The sequence below is a fragment of the Equus quagga genome, chromosome 8 (genome assembly GCF_021613505.1).
Source record: "Equus quagga isolate Etosha38 chromosome 8, UCLA_HA_Equagga_1.0, whole genome shotgun sequence".
Classification (NCBI taxonomy): Eukaryota; Metazoa; Chordata; class Mammalia; order Perissodactyla; family Equidae; genus Equus; species Equus quagga.
This window is the reverse complement of record NC_060274.1, coordinates 80,785,947-80,813,936: the sequence shown is the minus strand read 5'-3', so window position 1 is coordinate 80,813,936 and position 27,990 is coordinate 80,785,947. Positions and strand designations below refer to the sequence as shown.

Sequence of the window (27,990 nt, the reverse complement as noted above, 5' to 3'; positions counted from 1 at the left end):
AGAGCAGATTGAATGAAAAAGACCCAGATCGGGCCACATCCAAGCGAAACTTTAAAACGCTGAGGATTAAAAGCGGGGGAAAGCAGAGATTTCCAGAAAGAAAAGAGTTATGAAAAAGGAACAATAATCAGACTTCCATGCCATTTATTGCTGGTAATACTGAATACTAGAAGACAATGGAGTAAAAATGTCGAAGTTTTGATGAAAAGTGAGATACAAAAACCTTAGATATATATTATTTTTTAAAAGCCACTATACATTGATACACATACACACATACAAATACGTGTTTATATATATACGTACATACATGATTAAAAGTCTAACTATATTGAAATATTTAAAAATAAATACAAAAATTGATCTTTTCCTCCAAAGAGATTTTCTAGTATTTCAGACAAAATTTATGCCTGTATTTGAATATATCTTTTTATTTACATGAAGGTGGTTGTTTTGTTTAATAAAATATCTTAGTGATCTTTCCATATTGGAGCTCATTCAATATATTCAGTACTTCACCACTCGGATGCATCAAAATTTATTTAGTCTGTCCTCTCCTGAAAGATACACAGGTTGCTTCCATTTTTTGCAGTTATAATCAGTGTTACAATCATCATCCGACTAGTTATATCTATACACATATATATTTATGCATCATTAGTAAATACTACGAGTAGAACTGCTAGTCAAAAGATACGTGAGTTTTCAATTGTCTGATATTGTCAAACTGTCTTTTAAACAGGTTTTATCAATCACATTTGCATCAAGAGGTCCTCATTTCATTATCTGTTATAATACTAACACAGAACCTCATAAAGACATATCAATACAAATGCTGAGAACGTGTGCAGCAAAAGGAGTGATTGATACAGTGAGAACTAAATTCTGAATTCTAATCATTTTCTTCAGTATAACATTAAAAAAAAACTAACCACACATTTCCTTATCTATACAACACAAATGACATTGATACAACTCATAAGTTGTACAATAAAATTAAATGGCTAATCTACTAAAAATGTTAAATATTATGTTTTATCTAATATTCTGCTACTCATAATCTCTTCAACCACCTGTCATTGTGACTACTCCTAATTATTCAGTGTCAATGAAAAACGAATCTCAATAACGGCAATTTAATAATTTTTTCCTACCTTAAAACCCATGTTTTTTAAAAAAATTAAAATAGAGTTTTTCTGATTTAATCATCTTAACTGACCACTTTACATCTTGTCATCTTCTGATGACAAGTTTGATTTGGAAAGGAAAGTGAACTACAATTTTTAATGACCCCATCAATATTACTACTATAAATCAAGTGCTTTGCAAAAGCAGCTAGTAACTTTCTGGCAATCTTACTTCTTAGAAACAATTTTCTATTATATGCAATGCTTTCAGAAAGTGGTACTCCAAAAAAAAAATAAAAAAAAAGGCAGGTCCTGGAGAACATTTTCACTAGGTGAAGAATTCTGGATGGACTCTGCCGCTCCCCTCCCCCACCCCCAAGAATGTTTAAACATTTACTTCCTTCTAGCCTCCATGGTCTCTAACGAAAAATCCACATTCATTCAAATAGTTCTCCTATTAGCAGTTTTGTTTTTTGTTTTTTGCTTTCAGTATTTTTTCGTCTTGTTTTCAGCAGCTTGATTATGACATGGCTGTGAACTTCTTGAGTCTATAGGTTTATATGTCTTTCACCAAATTTGGTAAGTTTTCAGCCACTATTTCTTCAAATATTTTTTTCTGTGCCATATTCTTTCTTCTTTCCTCCCAAGTGTCTGTTGAAACAAAATGTTAGATCTTCTAGTATTATCTCATAGGTCCCTGAAGCTCTGCTCATTATTTTTTTCAATCTTTTTTCTCTCTGTTGTTCAATTTGGATAAATTTCTATTGATCTATCCTCAAGTTCATGGACTGTTTCTTTTGTCATTGTGCTTGTCCAATGAGTTTTTTGTTACTGCATTTTTCCGTTCCAAACTTTCCATTTGACTTTTCTTTTCCTATTTCCTTATTGAGACATTCTATATTTCCATTCATTTTGAGAGAGCTCACCCCTACTTGTTGTAGCATATTTATAACAGCTGCTCTAAATCTTTCTCAAATGATTCCCACATCTGTGTCATCTCAGTGTTGGTGTCTGTTGATTATCTCTGCCCATGTGAGTTGAGATTCTTCTCAGTTCTTCATATGCCAAGTAATTCTAGATTGTATGCTGTACATTTTTAATATTATGATATGAGACTCTGTGTCTTGTTGAAATCTTATGGAGTGTTGACATTTTTGTTTTAGCAAGCAATTGACTCAGTTGAGTCTAGGCCTCAAATTCTAATCTTCTGAGGTCCCAATGCTATTTTAATTTAGTCTTCCAGGCTTATCTGCATGCACCCTTTTTATGAGCTTACATTTTCATTTCTCTTGGGTAAATACCTAGGAGTAGGACTGCCGGGTCACATGATAAACACATGTTGAACTTTATAAGAAACTACTAAATTATTAAAAACTTTCACCATGGTATTTGGATCTGTTCCACATGTGCACTCCCCATTAGCCAGTCTGGGACTTCGCTGGTGGTCTATCGGTATTTCATTACTCAACATCTATGTATGCTCTTTAGGATCAGATCCACACATGCACAGCTCAAGGGTGAGCCCAGGAGTGCATAAACAGCTTTACAGAGTCTCTTTCCAGACCTCCTCCCTCTCTGGAATCTGCCTGGTACTTCCTGTTCTCTGGGATGCTCTTTACAGATCCTGCAGCCAGAAATCTTGGGCTTTATTTCTGTCATGTTCTTCCTACAGCTATGCTCATGACCTGGGTCAGGTGGCCAGAGAACACAGAAAGAAAAAGAACAACAGGGACCACAACTCCTCCAACTGAAGAGGAAGGCTTCCTCCCTTGGAGTTCTAGTTGAGGTCCTCCCAGCTGTCGGAGCTGCTTCAACACTGCTGCCAGAGGACTTCCTGAGGGCTGGGGTGTGAGAGAACACAGAAAACAAGAGAGAGATGCCACACTCTTGCTGAGCATCTTGCTCTTTAAGCCGGAACTAGAGGGTTTCTAGAGTTCTCCCTGTCCACTCTGATGCCCAGTTTTGGGCTAGGTCAGGGAATACCAAAGCAAAAAAAAAAAAAAAGGTAAACTCCCCATTGATTTGGTGGTACTTAAATTCTTAGTCTTCTCCAACTTGCCTGCTATTATTGACTTTTCAGGGCCTACAAATAGCTACTCCAGTATTCTGTCCAATGTTTATAGCTGCATTTATGGGAGAGACAAGCTGTAGTGTGCCTACACCATCTCTTTATAAGTGAGATTTTCCACCAAATTTGGGGTGGGTCAGTGCTATTATTTCTTGAAATATTTCTTCTGTCCTTTTCTCTCCTTCCTTTCTGTCTGGAACTCTTATTACATGTAGGTTGAACTGCTTGACATTGTCCCACAGGTCTCTGAGGCTCTGTTTACTTTTCTTAACATCTTTTTCTTTCTCTTCTTTGGACTGAATACTTTTTATTGATCTTCATGTTTTCTCTGCCACCTCAAATCTGCTGTCGAGCCTATCCAATGAATTTTTCAATCCAATTATTGTACTTTTCAAATCTAAAATTTCTATTTGGTTCTTCTTTTCTAATTTGTTTCTCTATTTGTTGAGTGTTGTTAAAATATTGTCCTTTAATTCTTTGAACATATGTAAAATAGCCAATTTCAACTCTTTGTTAAATCCAACATCAAGTCCACTTGGTTTCCACTGACTGTTTTCCTAATTATGGGCCACATTTTCCTGGTTTTTCTTTTCTTTCTTTTTTTTCATGTCCACCAGTTTTTGGTTCAAAACTAAACCTTTAATATATTACAGTAACTCTGGATCATTTTATTTTTCAGAGTTATTGGGTCTTTTTTAGTAATTCATCTGAACTTAAATTGCAGAATCTGTTTCCCCCCATTTGATGCAGCCAGGACATCTCTGTTCAGTTTTTCAATTCTTATTTTTATATTTTAGCCTGGCTCCCTAGGGGTTTTGCCCACGCCTGTATAGCTTCATGGTCAGCCAACGACCTGGGCAAAGGCTGTACTCAAACATCTCAAGCCTGTAAGACCTCCACCCTCTGCCAGTCGACATGTGTATAGACTGGGGAATGCTTTCAAACTTGCAGCCAGTTCTCCAGCTCCCTTGGTTTGAAAACTCTGCCAGGCTCCCTCAGGTCTCCCCTCCACATCTGTAGTTTCCGAGTCAATCAGAGCTGTGTGGAGAGCTCATCTCAGCCCCTCCAGGGCTCTCTCATTTCTAGGATTTCCCTATTGAATTTCTGCTGGTCCACTGCTCACACCAAACCAGCTCCACAACCTTGAACTAGCAAGGCAGCAGGTTTTCTCCATCTGTTGCTAACCAAATCCACCACTTTTCACTAGCAAAGCGACAGGTTTTTGTCACTCCTCCCTTCCCTGAATCAAGTCACCCCCAACTCTTTGGCAGCTAAGCTGCTGGTTTTCTCAGTCAGTCCCAGACTGTTAAAGCCTCAGGTCTCACCTGCAGGGTGGCCTGGAGAAGCAACTGGGAAGAGGTAGGCCAGAAGGCCACAGACTCACACTGTTCTCACTGCAAGCCCTAACAGTTGTGCAAGATCCATTTTTAAACTGCCTTTGGTCAATTTCCAGTGCCCCTAAACGGCTGTTTTTGACAATTTTGTCCAGTTTTATATTTGCTTTTTGCAGAGGAGAACTGTCACCTCTTCATTACTGGAATTCATGTAATCCTTTTAATAACAGATTTTCACAGTTTTAATTGTACTAAACCTTCATCGTTACAACTTATTATCAAGTGAAAGAAATCATGATAATTGGTAACATTGCTTTTCTAATGAGGCAATTTTTTAGGATGCTCACTGCAATGTTATTGGAAAACATGGGAAAAAACAGAAATAATATCAATGTTCCTCAACAGGAAAATGGCTAAATACCCATCCTATGAATAATCTGCAATGGTTAAAAGAATAACATGATTTTATATTTGTACTACCGTGAAAAAGCTCTCCAAACCACATTTTTCTGTAGAAAAAGGCAAGTGTCATAAAGGCAATATTGTGTGATATTTATAGAAATGAAGCACATAATAAAATTATTTATATTTTCCACAGGTACAAATATGCTAATATATGGGATTAGGTCTGAAAAGATAGAAAACAAAGTATTAACAGGTATTACCTGCGAGGAAGCAGCAGAGGTTGAAGGAAAAGTAGTGAAAAAGGCTTTTGGCTCTACCTGGTAATATCTTAAAATTGTTACAAAAGTAATATATTTACGTATACCTGAGGAACAAACACAACTTAACAAATGGGCTGCTCAAGCTGTGAACTGTATATTCAGAGAGTCAATACCATGAGTGTTCCTAGAAATTTCTATACAGATTCATAAGGATTACAGAAAACCACTTTACCTAATAAAATTAAGTACCCTTATGTGCAAGATTTTACTAGCCAAAAATGCTTAGCCTCATTTCTCAAGTCATGGATTTGTCTCTCCAAAGATAATCTCCTTATATAGAACACTTCATCCCTTAAATTGCCATGCCTTATGGATTAGTGTGTACTTTTTATCACGGATTTCTTTCCTGGTAAGCCATTTCTGTCCACGTCACATTAAATAATACCTTTTAATAACTTTAACAGGTGCATTTTAAGTTACAAGACTTCCTTAAGGCCTATAGTTAAGAATCACAACGAATGAAACTCATTAACAACTACTTCTAATTCTTTAAATTTTCATCCTACAAATAAGATTTTTATCAAAACATTTTTACCCTAATCACAACCTTTATAGATTTCAAAAAGAAAACAAAGCCTTCAAGACACTGCAGGAATAAATGAAAAAAATTTACCTTCCACTTTTAGCCAAACACACGAAATGAAAACTGTAGTTCCTACATGCAGCTCCAGGGTATTTGGTTTGAGATTACTAAGGATTAAGTTCTACATTGATTCCTGATAAATATTTATCAGGCCAGAGGACTTTTCTTACTCCCCTATAATACTATATTATCCTCTCACAATTGTAAGATGATAAAAAGACAATCTTTTCTATTTATACTAAGTGACTGAGCAAGAATTTCTTACTATTGTTGCTTTAAGGAGCCTCTTTTATAAGAGTTCTTTCAGACTTCTCGGCTAATATAAATATACACCTACACAGGCTAATTTAACCAAAAGCCATCAAGTGGCATCACTGGTAGAAGTCTTAACAATCCTTCATTCTTTACAACTCCTCCATTATTGAATCATGCCTGCATACCACTGCAGATAGACAGACTACCTTACTTAAATTTCATTTTTAGGTAGTTGTCCGTTGTCTCCCACTTAGTCACTTCAGTATTCATCTTTGCACTTTTCCCTAACTTAGTGAATCCTAAGCGTTGCTCTAAGTCACTGAGTTCAAATAATAACCATCTTGTGTGTAGATTATTATTACCTTTTCCTACATTTTCTATCCCATTTTAGTCTCCAAAAAGTTGCTGTAAGCTGGATGGGATAGGCATTATCTCCATTTTATAGATGAGAAAAATGAGGCCCCAAAAGTTTAAGAGACATGCCAGAGGTGGGTCAATAGGAGAAAAAAAAACCCCAAGAATTCAGTTCAACTGACTGGACCCAACCATGCTCATCTTTATCAGTTATAATCACAGATTATAAACAGCATTTCCTATACATGATCCTTCTACAAAGCAATCTCAATATTTTCCCTAAACAGAAAGGAGGAAAATGTCCAACAGACTGGAAAGATAACAAATCAGGACATTTTGCAAGGGACTGGCCAAGAGCATACGAATATGATGAGCCGGGTTCTGTCACTGAGGGCTTGCATTTTGACAACTGGCAGACATAAGAAAAATCATCAACAGTCTAGTTTGGTCAGTGGAGATGGCACTGGGCCTGAGAAAATGCAGTTTCTTGTCCTAGTCTTGCCACAATGCAGTTTGACTTTATTATGATTTTAGCCCTGGAGGAGGAGACAGACAAATTTTTATGGGTCAACACCACCCATCTCTCATCATTCCTACTGCCATGCCAAGTATGTGGACACAGTAATGGAATCAGAAATATCCTTGAGACACTTGGAAGCAGTTGCAAAGTTCAGTGGAAGATGGAAGAAAATGAGTTGCTAGTAATAACATCCTCAGGAATGGCAGATGACAAATAAATGCTTGCAAGAATAGCTGACTGAAATAAAAGCAAAATTAACAGTCAGAAGTGGCCATTAGAAACTATTTGCAGTCAGAAGGGTCCAGAGGTGACGGATGCTACAGATTAACAGAGGGTTAAGATATTTCTCACCACTCTATTTTATTATCTCTGTCTCCCTGAATTGTGAAAGGTAAATAGTTACTGAATCAAGTGTATTTACTGACATCGGAAAGGAAAGGAAAGGATGTATTAAATATAAAACTTTTCCCTTTTTTTCAAATTACCTATCTTTTTTTCTCTCATATTCTTTGCTTAAAGTAATCTTTTAGGGTTCAAAGCAATTACCAAGAATGCAAGAAATGCTGAAGGAAGAGTGATAAGAGATACAGATTTTAATTACGTCATGTAAATCATATAATGCTTGACTAATGCTCTGAATTATTTTTCCTTTTTATTATCTTGCTTTCAGTTCAAAAATTGGAGACAAAACTTTGTATAATCAACTCCTGACACAAACCAAAGCAAAATATCAAGTCACTGTGGGATTAGCTTGAGTTTGTAACAGTACCAGTATGCCAAAGAAGCCAATTCATGTCTTCAAGAGGTCTCCTGAAAAATTCCAATTGCAGCAAAGCATGGATGGTTGAAGTGGCTCCTAGAGCCAACAATCTTCTTCTGGAAGGGAAAGCTGAAGGGCCTCTTCATCACAGATCCTTTTACCCGTTGCATAACTAAAAATTAAAATTAACAATGGTTTTCTAGCAGAATCTCTTCCCTCTGACAAGCTCCAAAATTTCAGTATGCTTTTATTGGACAAAATCAAGTGTCCAGCTGGAAAGAAAAGTAAATGGAAATACGAAAGTAAAATGAACAAATATTTTTATTTAAGAGGACGAATATCACTATTTCCAGGTAACCAAATGGAACTCATCTAATTTTGCTCTCACCTAAAATCCCTCTAAAATGTAATAAAGATGTGTGTGTCTGAAGTTTATTTTATTTTTAAAGGTATACGTTTACAAAGATGGGGAGAATGAGAGAAAAGTTCATTTTGGGAGCTGACAAAGGAGTAACTGATTTAGCAGACCCGAAGAGGCCAAACTCCTCACCAGCCTTGGGGAAAGCAGAAAACCATTTCATTTACACACAGAATCTTCCAAAGGCTCAGGAATTATCCACACAAGGAACTTGAGATAAGGGAGACCACAATAAGGAGACTCAGATAATATTAGGTCAGTATTTGTTAGCTGATCCATTAGTAAACTATAGTTACCTTCCTCCATTCCTGTCTTTTTATTTTCTTGGAGTTAATATTTACTTACTTAGTTTTTCATAAATACTATTTATCAATGATTCAACCCCATCCTTCTGGCAGGGTAGGTGCCTGCCCCTCGCCCTCCACCATGCAGGTCTAAAAACCAGAGGCTTATTTTCTGGAGAGAGTAAGATGGGAAGTGCCTCCGGACAAAGGACAACGAAATCATATGGGAAATGGGATAATTGAGACAACCTCTCCATCAGCTCCTCCTTTAGCCTAGTCATTACCTTTCAGGTAGATGTGAAGAGTCTTCTCTAGAGAATATGACCAGCCTGGGAGGAAAGACAGACATCAAGCTCAGGTGTCGCCCCCGAACAATGCAGTCGCAGACGGCTACAGAAGCTCAACAGACAAACAGAGCTCTGAGTTTTTAGTTCTCCATTCTGAACAATGCGCTAATAACCTTGAGATACTGGATGCTGGGAAAAGCTTATAACATGAATGACAGCAGAATAAACACACAGGTAAAATCTACCTGGAATAATGAAACTATTCAGGGTGCAGAAAATAAATATTCATTAAAAATTCTCAGAGAATATTGTATTCATGAAACTAGAATAAGATTGGTATAGGAGAGGAACATCCAGGGAACACAAAAGAGCTCTTAGAAGATAAAAATGCAAAAGCAGAAATAAAAAATTCAATAGCAATCATGGAAGATAAATTTGGGGAAATGCCAAAAAAAAAGTAGACCACCACAGAGGTGAAAAACAGAAGAGAAGGGAATTAGAGGACCTCGTAGAGGACTTCCAAGTAAGAGGAGTTACAGGAAGAAGAAGAGAAAAAATGGAGGGAGGAAAACATTAATGAAATACTTAACACTTTCCAGAACCCAAAGCTGTAAGTTGCTAGACTAAGAGGGGCATGGAGTGCCCAGTGAACCAGATGAAAACAAACTCATACCAAGACACATCATGGTGAAATTTCAGAACACTAGAGTAAAAGGAAAAATACATTCACACATCAAGAAGCAGGAATCAAAATGCTTTTAACTTTTCAGTGGTGGCATCTAAAAGATCAAAGATGATGAAACAATGCATTTAAAAACATTTCCACCCTAAAATTTTGTGCCCTCCAAACTATCAAGCATGAGGATAGTTAAAAATAATTTTCAGACTTGCTTATAAAGTTTCATGAAATTAATCTACCACAAACACTTTTTCTTAGAAAGATAAAAAAAAAAAAAAAAGACATGCTGCCCTCTGAGCCTGAAACATAGGGGCAAAATAGAAAAAGGGAAAATACAAGATACAGGAACTAGAAGCCCCAACCCAGGAGAAAGGCAAAGATGATTGTCAGGAAGATGGTGACAAGTGGATATCAGGTATGGAGAGTAAGGAATCCATGGTGGACAGGTCAGAAGGCTCCAGGAGTGACATCTTCAAGAAAATGAAGTCAATAAGTTTGAATAAACATATTGATTTAGAAAACTAGCAGAGATTTTGGGGTTGAATTATTGATAGGTAGTATATGTGGAAAACTAGGCAAATACTTATTAACTCCAAGAAAATAAAAATATAGGAATGGAAACAGGTAACTGCAGTTTACCAATGGATCAATTAACAAATACTGATCTAATTAAAATTACTAATATAATTACGTTGGGAGAATTGAGGGATCAGAAGTGTATATGATACATATATGGTAGAGTGGAAAAACAGCTAAATCTTCATCTTTCATAATGGTTAAAACCAAAAAATCAAGAATCATCAAAATAAAAAATGCCATTTACTGATATGGAGCTAAATGCCCAAAGAATCAACCAAAAAGTTCAAAGGAGTAGCCTCTGGGGAGCAAGAAATAGAATAGGGGAGCATTGTTGGTCTTTCACCTACACATGCTTAACAATTTTAATAAAAACCTACACAAAAAATACATCTCCCATGTGTAAACAGTAATCAGTTTTCAGAAAAATCAGAAAATTGTAGCTATTCTTCTAGAGTGAAAAACAAACCAGACTTTTTGAAGGCGAAAGCCTGGGGAAAACCAAGTTGTCCTTGGATGATATGCTTAATTAAATTCTCTCTGTATAGATTATGGCATGAAATATATTTTAGTCAAATATTACACTCAAATATAACACGTAAAATCAGTATTTAAAAACCTATAAAGAATATTTTCAATTTTCAAAAGAGTGAGATGATCTCACTCAACATTCAGGCTGCTGTTCACTTCTACTGGCATCAGCCTTTAAAGCACTGAACAAAACATGACATAAAAGGAGGCACAAGGCACTGCATTAAAAATAAGCACAAAAAAATATTTTTGATGGTGAAAAAGAAGTGGGAAACATTCTCTTCTCAAAGGTATAATGCCACTCACTCATTCCTGCCCGGCGGGAATGCTTAGATAAGAAGACAGGGGAACACAGGCTCCCCACACGGGGAGTCCTTGCATGCAATGTTAAAGCACAGTCCAAATGCTGTGGCTACACCACAGGCAGACTAGATGAAATCGTCAGGGACTCATGTTGGTCTTCATCTCGCCTCACCTCTGCTTTCCATGGCTCTTTCCTCCATTTCAGTGCCCTCCTGCCTATTCTTCTTCCCAGGTTTTTCAATATGCTCAAACTTCCCTGGTTCTCTAAAAATCAGCGAGATCTCAAATATTGCTGCACAATTTATTACTTACCCCTTCTTGGGCTCTCTCATATTCCCTATTTGAAATATTTACTATACTAAGTTGTCGGCAGATGATTTTGTCAGAAGGAAAAGGGAAAAAGAGGCTTTCATTTCTGATTTACTGAAATTCCCCTCCACTTGTAAAATCAAATATATCAGCAGCACTCCTTACCTCCGTTCCTCAAATCGGAAGAAAATATGCCGTCCTCCTCTCTAGGCTGCTGCCTGTGCAATGAATCGAGTCCCTCCCACCCACTGTGAGACCATCAGCTATGGGTCATCCCTCTCCTGTAACTCCACTATTTTTTCTTCATTTGATACTTCTGCATTTATATATGTGCTAATATCTTCCTCCTCCTTCAGTAACAATTTTTAAAAACCCCTATTCTGAATCCCACTTCCCTTCCGCCACATCAACCTTCTCCAAAGAGTAGCTCATGCTGGGTATCATTTCTTCAGTTCTCCACACTTCCCATCAGCTTCTGCCCTCCTCAAACTTCTTAAAATAAGTTTAGGAACGACCTAACTGACAAATCAATCACATATTCTGTCCTCATCACTGCTGTCGGCGTCCCTCAGGTTGACATTCTTTTTTTTAGTGATCTCATCCGCTTCTAGGGCTTCAACCAGTTGAATGACTTCCAAATCTTAGTTACACACTCACCTTTCTCCAACTGCCTTCTTAATGTACTTCCCCTGGGAGTCCCAAAGATGGTGCCTTTACTTTATCATCTTCAAAACTGCTCACTCGCCCTAATCAAGCCTACTCCTCCTGCTGCAGGTTCTAGCTCTCATTATTATGACATCATCATCCACTCTTTCTGCAAAGCTTAAAATCTCAGAATCATCTGAGTTTTTTCCTCTCCCTAGCTTCCAGATATCTAATTCTCCTCCAAATCTTTTCTTTCTGCCTCATAAAAGTTTCAAATTCATCCTTATCACAATTTCCACTCTCCAACCTTTGGTTTAGAGTTTTTATCTTCTCTTGCCTAGACCTTTTTAAAAGCCTCTTAACTGGTCTACTGCTCCCCGGCCTTTCCCCACCCTAGTCCCTGCTCCACACTATGTCCACAAGTATCTGGTTCAAGTGCAGACCTCAGCCATAGAAGAGCTGCATCTCCAGAGAGTCTTTTCCAACAGCTCAAATAGTGCTACTCCTAACTTGCTGTCACCATGTAGTAGGCCTGCTTTGAATAGATTTTTATTAACCTAACCACTAATTAACAAAGCAGGCCAAAGCTTCATTAGTTTACTATAATAAAATATGCAGTATTACAAGTGAACCAGCAGAACTGTCTGGAAGTGTTTTCACACAACTAATAAGTGCTAATAAACATGAAATATGAATATATATGCTGGATTGTATTAAATAAGCAAATTTGAATTTTTTAGAATCTCAAAACTGGATTAATAAATGTCATCAATATTTTCTTTTTTCAAGATAACATTTTATATATGCACTGACAAAAATACCTAGAATTTCTAACAGATCCAGTGATAAACTGGTTCTTAAATTCAGCCATGATGGGGCGACTGAAGAAAAAAAAGTAATCTTAAGTAACTGATTCAAACTCTGCCTCTCATCCCTCCACTGCCATCACTTTTACTCTAAGCCACCGCCACCTCTTGCCCATTCACTGCAGCAGTCACTCGACTGGTCCCCTACTTTCACTCTATTTCTCAACAATATTCTCCAGAGTGACCAGAGCTGTCCTTTTAAAACATAAAACAGATTTTGTTACTCTTCTGTTAAGAGTGTTCAAAGGCTTCCCATTGCACTTAGAAAAATATCCAAACTCTCCACCGTGGCTCACAAGAGCTGTCATGATTTGGCAGCCTGGGTACCCTGCTGAGTTCATCTTCTACAACTCTCTCCCCCTCGTCTTGTCTCCAGTCACAATGGCCTTCCTGGTGTTCTCCAAACATGCCCAGTTTATTTCCCATCTTTACCAGTTTCTCTTCTCTCTGCTTGAAATGATCTTCCCAGATATCTACTCGTACATCCTTATTCTCTTCATTTTTGTCTCAGTATAAATGTCACCTCTCCAGAAAGTGAACCCAAACCCTCAGTCTAAACCAGCTCTCCTCGCTCATACACCCCCTCATCACTCTCCCTATTCGTTTTATCTTCATCACAGTAGTGATCTGAGAGTACCTTTGCTTATTGTCTGTCTCCCCTCACCAGAAACTCACTCATTGCTCTATCTCCTCTAGCACAGGACAGTGCCTGAAATACAGTGGGCATTCAGATATTCATCAACCAATTTAATGAATATGTGCTAATGTCTCTCAAAGTTCTATCTCCTGAGCTTCAGACTCATATATCCTTGCCTAATCTCTGCAAACATATCCCATGGGCACCATAAATGCGACATGCGCAAAACTTATTGCATTACTTCCTAAATCTGGTCTGCCTCCAGTATTCCCTATCTCAATCAATGGCATCCAGGCATGCCTGTTCAACCTCCCTTATTCCCTCTATCTAATCTGCCAACAAGACCTTTCAATCTGATTTCCTGCATAGCTTTCAAATATATCCCTTTTTCTCTGTCTCTACTGTCACCGACTTAGTTCATACTCTCATCATCTCTCACCTTAACTTTTACAACCTTCTATTTTCCTTACTTCATCTATCCCCAATATCACCATCAGAGTGAGCTTTCCAAAAGACAAAATACGACCAGGTTTCTTCCCTTGTTAAAATCATTCACTAATTGAGGCCCCATCACCTACGAAATCCAAATTCCTTAACATGGCATAAGGGCCTCACATCTCCCCCTTAACTGTTCAAACATCCTCTCTTGCTCCTCTTTGGAGGGGCTTTTAATTCCAGCCACACCAGGCCATTTGCTACTCCCCAAATCCATTGCTTCATACTGCTGTGACTTCAAATGAAGCCCTTCCTGACCCATCCTAGCAGATTTAGAATATATGGCACTTAAGGCATAGTCCAGTTGATCCTCATTGTTCATGGATTCTGTATTTGTGAATTCACCTACTTGCTAAAATTTATGTTTAACCTCAAAGTCAATATTCTCACCGTATTTGTGGTCATTTGCAGACAGGCAGAGAGTAGCAAAAAAAAAAAAAAAATGTGCCTACTGTGTGTATGTCCCCAGTTTAGATCAATAAGGTGATGCTCTGCCTTCTTGTTTCAGCTCTCACACTAAAAACAAGCATCCTTTTCATGGTCTATTTAGTGCCATGTGTTTCACATTTTTGTGCTTTTTTGTGGGGATTTCACTGTCTAAAATTTCCCCAAGCATAGTGTTTAAGTGCCGTTTAGTGTTCGTAAGAACAAGGAGGCTGGTGATGTGCCTTAGGAGGAAAATACATGTTCAGGGAGCTTTCTTCAGGTATGAGTTATAGTGCTGTCGGCCATTCAATGTTAATGAATCAACAATATATACTAAGGTGTCTTTAAACAGAAACACACGTAAAACAAGGATATGTATTGACCAGTCACTGAAAATGTGGTCAGAGGCTGGTAGGAACCTAACCTGTATTTCCCCTAGAAACAATGGCTCAGTATTCACTAATTCAGGGTTCAAAGAGAATTTATAGAACATAACTACCAGCACTAATGAATAATGAGAATTGACTGTGTTTTCATTTACACCTCTGCCTCCGCCACAAAATTAGTGGGCTCTCTGATGGCAGAAACGGCATCTTATCTGTTTTGAACTGTAATTCTTAGCATTAAGCCAGACATCCTGCAGTCAATATTTACTGCATGTCACTTTAAAAATTGTGGTTTCTCATCGTTGTAACGTAATTTGCCCTATATATTTGGAGTTTATGGTAAGATCCCCACACTGCTCCCCAGCCCAGTGAGGCCTTGCTCAACTGCACAATTAATGGTCTGAACTTCATCCTCCATCTCCGCCCTTTCAGCTCTTTAATAGGCAAAGATCACATTCTTTAAGTTCAAACTTAAAAATCACAGTTAAATGAAAAGGCATTTACAGAGACTTACTTTTCATCAGGTCAGTTTGCCCTAATGGACTTAGATCTAAACACTATTAGACAAGCTTCTAGACAAAATGGAAGATGGAACACACGTGCCTACATTTCCTCCCTCCTGAGGTCTCACTGAAATGACAGAGAAGATACTTTTTAAAAAGAATAAAATGCCGACAATACTGGAGGTGAGAGAGAAATGAAAGAGAAAGAGATTAGCAAACCAGAAATTTTAGACATTCCTAGAAGTTAGAAAGCAGATGAATGAGGCTTGTATGTCCAGCAAAAAGATAGACTTGGTAATCTGACAGTAATTCTCTCACTTACCAATACCTAGAAATGTTAACTAAAATACCAAAAACATCCTCTCAAATACACAAATAAGTCCCCAAGAAAATCCCCATGGGCCAACACAAAGAGGACGCAAACAATCTAGCAGGCAGGTGCTGAAGTCATGGCCGCCCTGCGGTGTCTGCAGATTTCAGTACCTAGAAGTTCAAAGGCAGCAGTGTGGGCCTTGGTCTGTTCAAGATGGGGAATTGCCACCCAGACTCCTCCATATAAAGCTGGGACCTTACAGGACTTACCCCACGTTGTAAAAGACTGGCTTGGCACAGATGTGCCTGCTGGTCAAGGAAGACAACGAGGAAGTTAGCCTGTCTCAGGTTGGACTCCATATTGGGGGAGAAACATCATCTGAGTATTTGTAACCACAGCCTACTCTTAAGGATTCCGGGCTCTAATACACCTGCCTAGTTCAGAAAACCCCAAGCAGAGAAACCACAAAGGAGCCAAAGAAAAGCCTCAGCAAATCTTCCCTGGAGGGATGTGCCCTCTAACTAGGCTGCTCAGGATCCCTTGAATAAAACTCAGCCAACCATGAGCTCACAATTCAAATATCACAAAAAAAACTCAAAACAAAGACGACAGGTAATTGAGAACACAAGAAAGTAATACTGTCATAAAGGAAAGCAGATAAGATTGAATACACGTAAACCAAGACATTAGAGCTAAGTACGGTTCTTCCCAAGTGGATTTTCCCTGGGCCTCCCTTGAGAAGTGCATGTGTGCTCAAATATTCTTCTTTTACAGCAGAGTCAATAGTTACTGTGCAAAGCTGAAAAAATTGACATACGTTTTCCAAGACACATGGTATAACTTTAAAAATTACAATGTTCTCACTGAGAGTAAGTACCATCCTCTACCCAAGGAACATTTAGAAATGTGCAGGGGCATTTCTGATGCCCCAGTGGCTGTGTTAGAGAACAGGGGCACTAAACGTTAAATAGTGTTCAGGACAATCCCACACAACAAAGTACAGTACTGGCAGAAACACCAATTACGACTTGAGAAACACTTTATTAATATAACTAAATCTGAAACTGTTATCAATGATTAACTCTATGAGGTCAGACTGGGAATAGAAATGTTTAACTTTTCATTGTATATTCATTTTTTTGTACTATTTTAACTCTGTTTACCATGTAACATTAATATTTTTTAAAATTTAATTAAAAGTAAATTTACAGAAAGAAGTAATGGGAGGGACGGCTGTCCTGGTCATCAGTCGGCACGAATCCCTCCCTTGAGATAAACTGGGTGGTTCAGAGCACCAGGCCAAAAGGAGTGCATCTGACTACCCCGGAATTCCCAGACTCAGAAGAGCAGTCTCTTCAAAGGCTTAAATATTTCTTAGCTACAATGTCTCCAGAATTAAAACAGGCTTACTGATGCAGGTTGTGTGCTCATGCAGTGACAGCCTGATACCTCCTTTGTGCTCTCCACGGCTGACAGAAGCCCAGGAAGGGAGTTAAGACTCGCAACAGTAACCACACCTATTTGAAGTGGTGGGGGCAGGATGGTCCAGTGGTGCTTGCTGGTCAAGAATATATCACTTAGTAAACTAATGAAAGCCTATTGTTCACAACTGATCTATCAATAAGGCAGGTCAGTTTTAGACTGTTGGAAGGCCAATTAATGAATCCTTTGCACAGATAAAAATGGAACATCAACACATAATTGATGTGTACTACAAGCAGACAGAAAATATTTACCAAAAAGAAAATGAACATTTACTCCAGAACTTTGCCTCCCAAAGATGATAAATTCTACACACACACACACACACTTTGGATCCACCACACCCTGACTACGACAGAAAAGTTTTCCTCTATACTTTTGCTTTCCCTCCCTATTCCTTTACTGTACACAGAGTAGCTAGTATATACAGGCATCCTGCACTTATATTTTATTAAATGGCCAATATGCTTAGATCGACATCAGACTGAGGCAGGTTAAGGGAAAAAAACCTGGTTCTTTGAAAATATTCCCCTTTCTCCATTAGTGATATGTTCATTCAATTTTTACCTTTTGGGTTTTTTCTGTGTGTGTGAAGAAGACAGGCCCTGAGCTAACATCTGTTGCCAATCTTCTTCTTTTTTGTATGTGGGACGCCACCACAGAATGGCCTGATGAGTGGTGTGTAGGTCCACACCTAGGATCTGAACTGCCAAACCCTGGGCTGCTGAAGCACAGCATGCAAACTTAACCACTATGCCACCGGGCCAGCCTCCAATTTCTAGCTTTATATTCCAATGAGTTATTTCACTGTTTAACAATAACAATAAAACCAAACAAAAATCTTTGCATTCCTTGTTTCATTCTAGAGATTTCAATGTTTTTCACTTATCATTATAAAACCTTTTTGTATGTAGCTGTTACATATAGGGCAATCTTTATCTATAAGAAAGGATAAAATTATTCTAAAAGAAATAACTCCTAGATGGTTTTTCCTTTTAAGTTAAGCATTTTATTTAAATAAACTTCTTGTATACAGAAAGATTAGAACAGGTTCAAATATCGTCAGGATATCTTTCTCGCATAAAATAATCAGAACAGATTCAAACACTATCAGAAAAAAACTGGACTCAAGAACCAGCTTAATCCAGACCCGGGACTTGAAGCACATGAAAAGCCTTCTTGCAAAAGAAAGTACTTAAGAAATCACATCAAAAGGCCCTCAGAATTTGGAAATAGGGTGATCCCTCCAGAATTAAATTTGTAAAAGGAAACACAAGGTACACAAAATAGCAGAAAAAAGCCACCCTAAGAGAAGCATTTAAAAATATTTGTCTAATCAGAGTGTCTAAGATATACCCTTAGGACAAGAACACAATAAAGAAAACAGTGACAATCAAGTGTATTGTAAGCTGTTGGAAGAAAGTGTGCTAACAGAAGAACAATGTCTGGTCAAGCCCAGAAAAAAGGAAGGAAGAAATTGAGCCAGGTATTGAAAACTGCCCAGAGGAGAGCTTGCCTACTCTATATTCCAGAGTCTCTCAATCTTGGCACTGTTGACATTTTGGGCCAGATGATTCCTTGTTATGGGGGGCTGTCCAGCGAATTGTTTAGTTGCTTCCCTGGCCTCTACTCACTAGATGCTAGTAAGCACCGCCATCACCACTCCAATTGTGATGTCTAAAAATATCTTCAGATATTACCAAATGTCTTGTGGGAGGAAAAATTGCCCTCTTAAAGAATCACTGGTATATTCTAAATAATGCAAATAGACGCACCAAGGTAATATAGTTTGATGTTTCTAGCATCAAAATCACTCCACTTTTCTTGCTCACTTAGTAAATGTCTCATAATACTTTGGTTTTCTAAAGACAGTGTGGTCATGGTTCTAAGAGGTATTTGCTATACAGTTCTTTGGTGAAATTAAAAAAAAAACTGTCACAACTATAGCTATCACTGATGTATGATATATAGGAAAGTTGCTAAGAAAGTAAATCCTAAGAGCTCTCATCACAAAGAGAAAATTTTTTTCCTTTTTTCTTTTTATTGTATCTATCTGAGAAGATGGATGTTAGCTGAACCTACTGTAGTGAGTGTTTCATAATCCACACAAATCAAACCTCCATGCTGGATGACCTAAGCTTACACAGTGAGTGTATCACTTTATTTCTCAATAAAACTGGAAAAAATTTATTTAAATTGTCAGAGAGGAAGGCCCATGGTCATACTTCATATATGCTTTCTGATGATAAAAACCAAATCACACACTTCTTGTATTTCCCAACTTCTAACACTGTTTTAATATATGTCAAGCATTCAAATGCTTTTAAAAGTTGTTTTAATATTCCTTGTTTAATATTCTTATCACCTTCCTTACTAAAATCAGTATCTTGATTTTCTGTTTCCCTTTTTTCCTAATTTTTACAATTCCTTTGCCCCTCCTCTCCAAAACACCACCCACTCATCCACCCAGCTCACCCATCGTCATCATCATAAAATCCTTCCTTTGAAAGTTAATGGTATATCATGCAGAGACAAATCAAATTTGAAATTTGACTTACTAATTGATACTCAGGTAAGTGGTCTCCAAAGAACTTTTCTATCGTTTAATAAAAACAAAAGAGGTCAAATATAGTTGAGAACAACCTGCTTAAATCCAGGGAATACAACAAAAGTTTCAGAAGAAAAGCTTCAGAGCTAAGAGATCTTAGGACTCATCTCAAAATTAATTCAATCAAATGCATACCAAGTCCCTCTCTACAGACAAGAATTTCTTTTCCTAAACTCTTTCAGAACTTACAGTCTACCGCACATGATAAAACATAATTTATATGCTAATTTGTGTTGTTTCCTAATTTGTTCAATAATAAATATTAAACATTGCCTATGATCATGGGACAATGCTTAGCTGAGGGGATACAAAGGGGTTTTTTCCCTCAAATAAACTATATAAAGTAATCCTTTATTATGTGAAAGTTCGGTATATACATATATACACAGATTTACTTTTGGTGAAAATTTCTACTTGAGTGTAACAAATTCTAAGTTGCTCTTTTTGGAGATATTTTGGGAAAGAGAGAACTGCAGGTTTGGAAGATGAAAGAGAAGGGAAATAAGGAGATGGCAGAGTAGCAGTCGACGGCATTTGCAGCGCACTCTTAGAAGAGATGGAAGCAGAGGCCAAACAAATTCCCAGCCTATCATCTAGAACCACAGTCTGTCAGGAAGGAGAGGAAGGAAATGAGAATGAGGAGGACAGACAGAGCCGAGTCAGTGTCCCATCATGGTATGTTCTGAGGAGTGCTGGCATGACATTATCATGGATGGAAAAGAACTATAAATACCCACTTGGCTACAGCGAGCTGAGTGAGTTAAATAAAGGTTACTAAAAGCTTATTTTTTATCTCAAACATCCAAGTTATGCTATCTCCAGAACAACAGTTGGAACCAGAAGTTGGAGTTAGTAACTTCTAAGTGAAAGTAAGAAAGGCTCTGAATAAGACAGCCTAAAAAACTCTTCATATGATTCATGAGCACTTCCCCTCCCCCAGATTGGAAATCCTGAAAACTTTCTTTCAAGAAAGTAGTGGTAAATGGAGACTGATTGTACGGTAACTGGTATTTCAAAATTGGCTACTCTAAGTGTTTTGCCTGTCCTTATAGAATTGCGAAAAACATTGTTGATAATCTACTTGAGATATTTTATTTCATGTTTTAGTTGGGTGAATATTAGAAGTTTATAAGGATTTTTATGGGTTCATTCACAATCACCGACTCCTTAACCTTATTTCCCCCATAACACCTTAAATTCCCTCAGGGAAATTTTCTCTACCTTCGGGTTTTCAAGAACCTAATGCTCAGGATGGCGAGCGCATTCTGTGCCAGCTTTGCCTATTTGCTTCACAAGGTGTTCCAACCTTCTAAAAAATGTGGCTTAAGTTTTTTTCATTTATCCTCCTTCCAAAAGATTACTATTTTAAAAAAATGAAAAATGTCTGGATCAACTTATATAGAAATATTCATGACCATCATTTCATTTCTGAAATAAGCAACTTCAATGATTTAAACTTGTTTAATTCAGTTACCCAAGTTTCTTATACCAACGTCCCAGGTAGAAGAATATTTAATAGATGAATAAAAAAGCAAATATTTTTATTTACATTAAATATTTAAGTTAAATTTTCCATAAAACATTTTATTATATATATATATATATATATATATATATATGGACACACACATTCTAGATAAAATAAAAAGACAAATCAACTTGAAAACAGTCACATTCATTCAAAATACTAAAGAATTCCTGTTATGTGATAATAGTTATCACATAAAACATGTAAGTATGGTCATTTTCTTCATTCAAAACAAAACGTTACATTATCAAACACTACTTACTTCTGTAGACTTTTAGGGGGAAGTCATGAGGAAACACCCAGATTGTGTGAATTTTATAAAACCTTTAGATTACGTTGGAAGGAATCTTTGAGATCACACAGTCATCTTTCCACCCAATGTTTAATTTGCCTTTGTAAACATACTGAAATGTCATGTAAAAATAATACTTATTAACTTTAGTCAACAGCATATAATTTACTGGACTACTTTAAAAGCAAGGTTCTTTTAAAAAATATTTGCTAAATGAGACATAGTTCTTATACTGGAGAGAAATAAAAGCAAAGTTATAAATCAAGCAAAGGCATCTGAATACAAGTTTACTCAACAAATATTATCCGCTGTACATGTAACACTGTGCCAGACGGTAAGAGAAGGAAAGGATACTGACATTTACTGAGCATTTAAAATGCACCAGACTCTGTGCTAGACACAACTTATATTATCCAATAAAATGTCACGCCAACCTTAGAAAGTAAACATTATCATTCCTATTTCAGAGATGAGGAATACTGAGTTCAGTAGTGACTCCAGATGCATCTGCCAGTGAGCTTATTGTTTGTACCAAATAAAGCTGTGTGTCCTGAACAAAGTGAAAGAGCCGAGTTAAAGAAACTGGGATTACAACCCATGTCTCTAGGTCTCCTGCCATGCTGAGCAACAAAATAATAAAATAAAGTATCTAATTTCAAGGAATTGTATGATTTACTATTTAAGAAGCAGTGAAAGAGTTATGCTTAGTAGCAAAACTCTAAATAATATTTATTATAGTTAATGAAAAGCCAATGCTTCCTTTAGTAGAAAAGCAATTCAAGCATTAAGCTGGTAATAGCAATAAAGTATTTATGGTAATATCCTATAGATAATTTATAAACCGTCATTAGAGTATTACAACAAAATTTTCTAAAACATCCCCAAATTTGGAAGCAACTGACATTAGCTCTCACCTCATCACCAGATTAGAAGCTATTGAAACGAGCTGCAATGTGAGCGGTAGTCCCAATATCTTAGAGAGCCACTGTTTTTGTACAAAACAGGATTTCTTTTTCCTTATATGTCTATACATACTATATTGTATTTGATAAAACACCATGGGAGGTATAATGCTCTTTATATGAAAACTGCATGAATGTTTTGGAAAGACCCAAAGAAAGCAAGTGACAAAACAAAAAGCCACACTGCTGTATAATTAAGCATGAGCAAGACAACTATAAACAACTGAGAAGTCATAAAACACTAGAAGGATCCTACACTCTCCTTCCTTCATAAACCATTAAGTTCTTGCTCCAAAGCTAGGAATTGGTGATAACGCACTAATTTAGCTAAGAATGTTGACCCAGAGCCCCAGGCAAAAGATATATACTCAAAGAAAAGATTGGCACATGAATATATATTTATATTTTTTAAGTAAAGATATTTTTTTAAGGTACATGTGAATCATTTTTTATGGCCCCTCACTTAAATCAACTTTCAATCAACCAAAAACTACCACCAGTCATCATCAAATCAGGTTAGAGGATTTGACTCATGATACGTGCCGATATGGGTATACAATTTTTTTCAGGAATGACACACAAGAAACTAGTCACAAGAATTACCTTCAGAACAGTGTTTCTCAACCTCGGCACTATGACATTTTGGGCTGGATAATGCTTTGTTGTGGGCGTCCTGTCCTGTGCACTGTTTGCAGCATCCTTGCCCTCCACCTGATAGATGCTAACAGCAATCCCCTCCTAGTCATGATAGCCAAACGTGCCTGCAGGAGGGAGGGGAGGCCTGTGGAAGTGTCCCTGGTTAAGAAACACTGACTTAGAAAGAGACGGACGAGGATGTGGCAAGAAGACTGTTAGCGGCTCTCCTTTTCTGGACCGTATGAGTTATCATGGTGGTAGGCTGAATAACGGTCTCCCAAAAGATAGCCATGTCTCAGTCCCTGGAACCTGTGAATATTACCTTATTTGGAAAAAGGATCTTTGTAGATATGATTAAGTTAAGGATCTTGTGATAGGAGATTATCCTAGATCATCAGGTGGGCCCTAAATGCCATCATGTGCGTGCTTATAGAGAGGCAGAGGGAGCTCGCTCTTTCTCTCTCTTGCTCTCTCTCTCTCTCTCTCACACACACACACACACACTCATACATGAAGGAAATGAGAAGAACAGAGCTGAGAGAGATCTGGGATCCTGGCCTTGAAGATTGGAGTAATGCAACCACAAGTCAAGGAATGCTGGCAACCACTACAAACTGGAAGGGACAAGGAACACATCCTCCTCGTGAGTCTGTGGAGGGAGCCTGGCCCTGCTGACACCTTGATTTGGGATCAGTGATACTAATTTCAGACATCTGACCCCCAGAATTCTTAGAGAATCAATTTCTGTTGTTTTAAGACACCAAGTTTGTGGCCATTGGTTACAGCAGCCACAGGAAACCAATACAATGATATGAGGGTTTTATTATGATTTAAAAAATTGTTGATGAGCAAATGAGATAATGAAACATAGTAAGCATTCAATAATACTGTTGATGCCATTATCAGCACTAAGCCAACCATGACCAAGTTCTAAGCTCTTGATAGCGAAAGGTAAAAACAAGGATGTTCCAAAGGTAAAACCAGGCATATATGCGCAAGACTAATATGAGTGAAAACATGTGAATCAGCCAATCGTGTGATATATACTCGTCAGTTATGTAAGTGTTATGTTATAATTTGTCATGTACTGAAAAGATAAATCGTGGATGAGGCCAGCCAAAGACAGCTTCTTGGGGGAAGCAAGCTTGAACATTTATTAGTAGAGAAGAAACAAGGCAGCAAAGAAGGGAAGAGTATGAAAGCGAGCAAAGCAATGGAAATCAATTAGATGCTTGCAGAGGTATCAATATGGCTAAAGTAGAGACGAAGGTGAGACAGACCAAGTTCTAGGGTTAGAGATATCTAAATGGTAGAGGACCCTGAAAGCTATGCTGACTGATGTGGTCATTAAAATGAATTTATACGATGTACTATTTTACAAATATTGGCCCTTGGGGACTTTAAAAATATAAACATGCTCTGGCCCCACACTGGACCTACTAAATTAGAATTTCTTGGTGTAAGATAAGCCTAAAGGATTCTGATATGCACTCAGGTGGAGAATCTCCATACCAGAGTCAATTCATGGTAAAAATGACCTAAAGAATAAAAATATATGGGCCGGCCCCATGGCCAAGTGTTTAAGTTCGTGCGCTCTGCTTTGGCGGCCCAGGGTTTCACCAGTTTGGATCCTGGGGGCGGACATGGCACTGCTCATCAGGCCACGCTGAGGCAGCGTCCCACATAGCACAGCCAGAAGGACCTACAACTAGAATCTACAACTGTGTACTGCGGGCTTTGGGAAGAAGCAGAAGAAGAAGAAAAAAAACGACTGGCAACAGATGTTAGCTCAGATGCCAATCTTTAAAAAAAAAAAAAAGAATAAAAATATCATAAAGTATATATCTTCAAAGTAAGCATTCAACTAAATCAGCTTAGCGTTAACCTGGGTTAAAACTCCTCCCAAGATGCAGCCCCTCTGGGTTCCACCACAGACTTTCTCTAAATGAATCCCTCACACTTCACTTCTCCTTTCCTAAGCATATGGCCCTTGATCTGCTCAGTCTCTTTTCTCACACTTTCTCAAAAATTTTTCTAGAGAAATTCCATGCACCTCCAGCTGCCCTCCCCCACCTTTTCACAACACTCACCCGACCCAACTAAGATCTTACGATGTTTCTAGAACAAGGGAACCACGTAAAAGTAAAGTTCCATTAACATACTATATAATAAACAATTTATAACACTGCTCTATTGACCATTTACTGTAATAAAATCCTAAGTACATTTATTGAATGAAATTCTAAATCGCTTTTTACAAAAGATTTCCAGAAGCATAAAATTATGAAACGGCTCTATAAAAAGCTAATCAGCTAAGCCCCTTCACTTCAATCTTTACTTAAGTGCTACTAAGTAGCCAACAAAGTGCTAGGCTCTGAAAGATACAAAGTGTATGGAAATCTCAGTGATTTAGAAACAAACTTTACCAGTCCCAAGCTAGAAGAAAGGAGGATCTGGGAAGGGGAACTAAATATAATCCTAAAAGGAATCTTCTTGGGGGCAGGGGGACGGACCAGCAGGGATGGATGGACCATAGACTTTGCTGGCTTTACCCTAGCCTGGGTTTGTCTCATGACTAAAGCCAAAAACAAAGCAACACAACTTAGTGTCCAGATAAATAAGTCATACATTAGCTCCTTCCTCTCCCATGAACTACATTAATTTATGCGTATTCCCAGGTGTTTCTATTTGCCTCAGTACTCTTCAGAAATTTCAGTCACATGAAATTCTATTAATATATATTTCCACCAGCAATGTGAGCGACCACCTCATATCCTCCTCAAAAGCATTATCAAACTTTTTTGATCTGTCAATCTAATAAATGAAAATGGGATCTCATTTTTAATTTATGATATTTATATCATAAAGTTTATGTATATCATAAATGATATCATAAATACAGAATATCATAAGTGAAGTTTAATGTCTTTATATATGCTTAACAACCATTTGGATTTCCTTTCCTGTGAATTATCTGTTCATGATCTTTGCTCACTTTATGGTTGGCCTTTTTCTTATTTATTTGCAGCTACTCTTTACATATTAAGGAAGTTAGCCTTCTGTCTATAATACAAGTTGCAAGTATTTTTCTCAGCTCTTGCATTATCACGATACTATTTTTATTGATTGTTTCTTTCCTTCATGTATATATTTCATTGTCCTCAACCAAACTGTAAATTCCTTCCATGAAAGAAGGGATTTTTGTGTATGTATCCTCAGGAGAGTGCTTTTCAGATCTTCCAATTTCCTACACTAACAAAATTTAAAACAGGGGAAATCAGCCTTTTAGAGGGTGGTCAAGTGTGAACATTAATTATCACTGAGGCACCTACATGGGTTGTTTCTCCAGTCCCATTTCACATGGGTAAAGCACATACAACCACGTTCTAATAATACACACAGTTTGTTGAACAGGGGAGGAATGGGTGCTAGGTGAATCTGTTTCCTGTTATCTGGGCTGATACTGGGAAAACTTAGGAGCTGCTGGCAGCCATATTTTCCATTAAAAGGACTAGGAAGTTGTTCTCTACAGCAAGAGAAGAAATGAAGCAAATGCACAGTGAGGAATAAAGAGATGAAGCATATTGTGTTGGCACCAGAGTCTCTGAGTCCCAACCTTTGGATTCCATTAGATACTCCCTGCATCTTTACAGATCTCTTGCTTATACCAGTTAGATGTCCATTATAGCCAAAAGTGGCCTACTTACTGCAATAACCGTCTACTCACATCATTTCATAACGGGACATTATAACACCAAAACCTCAGGAAGAATAGAACCTCAGATTTTTAAAAAAGGAATATTTAATGACAGTGTATGCGCCAGGAACAGGTCTAAATCCTTGAAACGTGGTGTTAAACAAAAGAGAGAAAATCTCTGTTCTCATGGGGCTTAAATTCTAGTGAGATTATACAGATAATAAAATAACATAAAAATACAATTTCAGATACTAAGTGCTTTGCAGAATTTATTTTAGGGAAATGAGGATAGCGTCATTCTCAAAGGGTGGATAGATAATACTGTTGGTCTAAGAAGGTGACATATAAACTGAAACCTAAAATGATGAAAAGGAGCCACTCATGTAATGTTTTAGGAAGAGAATTCCAGGCAGAGAGAATAGTCCTAAGTCACGAACAAGCCATGGAATTTCTGAAGGACAGAAAGAAGGGCAGAGTAGATGGAAGACAGTGAACAGCGGGGTGAGAGGGGCTGTTAGAGAAGTGATAAAAGAGTAACAGAGCTAAGAGGAAAAGATGTAAGCTGGTCAAGCGAGTAAGGATCAGATCACCTATGGGAACTAGCAGGCAGTGGAAAGGATTTGAAAGTAACTTGAGCTTTATGAAAAACTCACTAGATTATCTCTAATTCTCATTTTGCCTTGCATCAGTGATAACTTTAGCAGACAGGCCTTTAGAAATTACCACCCCCAAGTATTTGACACAATCCTGACATTAGCCAGAAATGAACATTTCCTAAGCATAAAATCTCTCTTCTGGTATACTATGAATTATTTATTTATTTATTTATTTTTAAAGAATTTTAGGACCAAAGTAAAGCCATCTTACAGGAAAGAATAATAATCTAGGATGATAGGAGGATAGAAACTACTCCGAATTCTACCCCATTTTTTATACTGTGAATGAATCTACCATGATAAAGACTGTACAAGGGTCTTAGTTAAGGAAGAATATGAAAACTTAAGTCCTTTCTAAGCTACTGTAAACATAACATCCTTTGTTTTACTGAGTTCACTATTATTAAATTGGACATTAATAAGGTTAAATACTGTCAGAAGAGAAAAAATGGAAACCAGATTTCTAACTTTATGTACCTGCTAAGAATAGCCACAGCTTAATGGCCAAGAAAGTTGTGAGTTTTAATCTTATCTCTATTACTGTGATAAATGAAGAACTTCCCCTATGTGGTGAAATCCGGTACAAAGGACTCTTGAATATCTCCTCCTCAGAAAGATTATAATAGGAGACCAACCTATTTAAAGAGTGTTAGAGATAGTATACCTCACAATAGAGTGATATTCTCTCCAGATCTTTCCAGACAACTAACATCTGTGTACACTAAGCAAGTAATTAAACCTACCT

The 27,990-nt window shown here is 37.5% G+C and overlaps 1 protein-coding gene across 6 annotated transcripts in view; it reads right to left on the bottom strand.

Moving 5' to 3' along the window:
• PALS2 (protein associated with LIN7 2, MAGUK p55 family member) overlaps positions 1-27,990 on the bottom strand; it is a 109,005-nt gene that overhangs the window by 77,660 nt on the left and 3,355 nt on the right. For 2 of the 6 annotated variants that reach the window (XM_046670117.1, XM_046670122.1), the window contains exon 1: positions 7,736-7,775. The exons of the other annotated variants lie outside the window; for them this stretch is intronic. In XM_046670117.1, coding sequence (XP_046526073.1) covers positions 7,736-7,760 — 25 coding nt within the window. In that variant the 5' untranslated portion in view covers positions 7,761-7,775. Of the gene's footprint in view, positions 1-7,735; positions 7,776-27,990 lie in introns of those variants that run through there. 6 annotated transcript variants of the gene reach the window in all.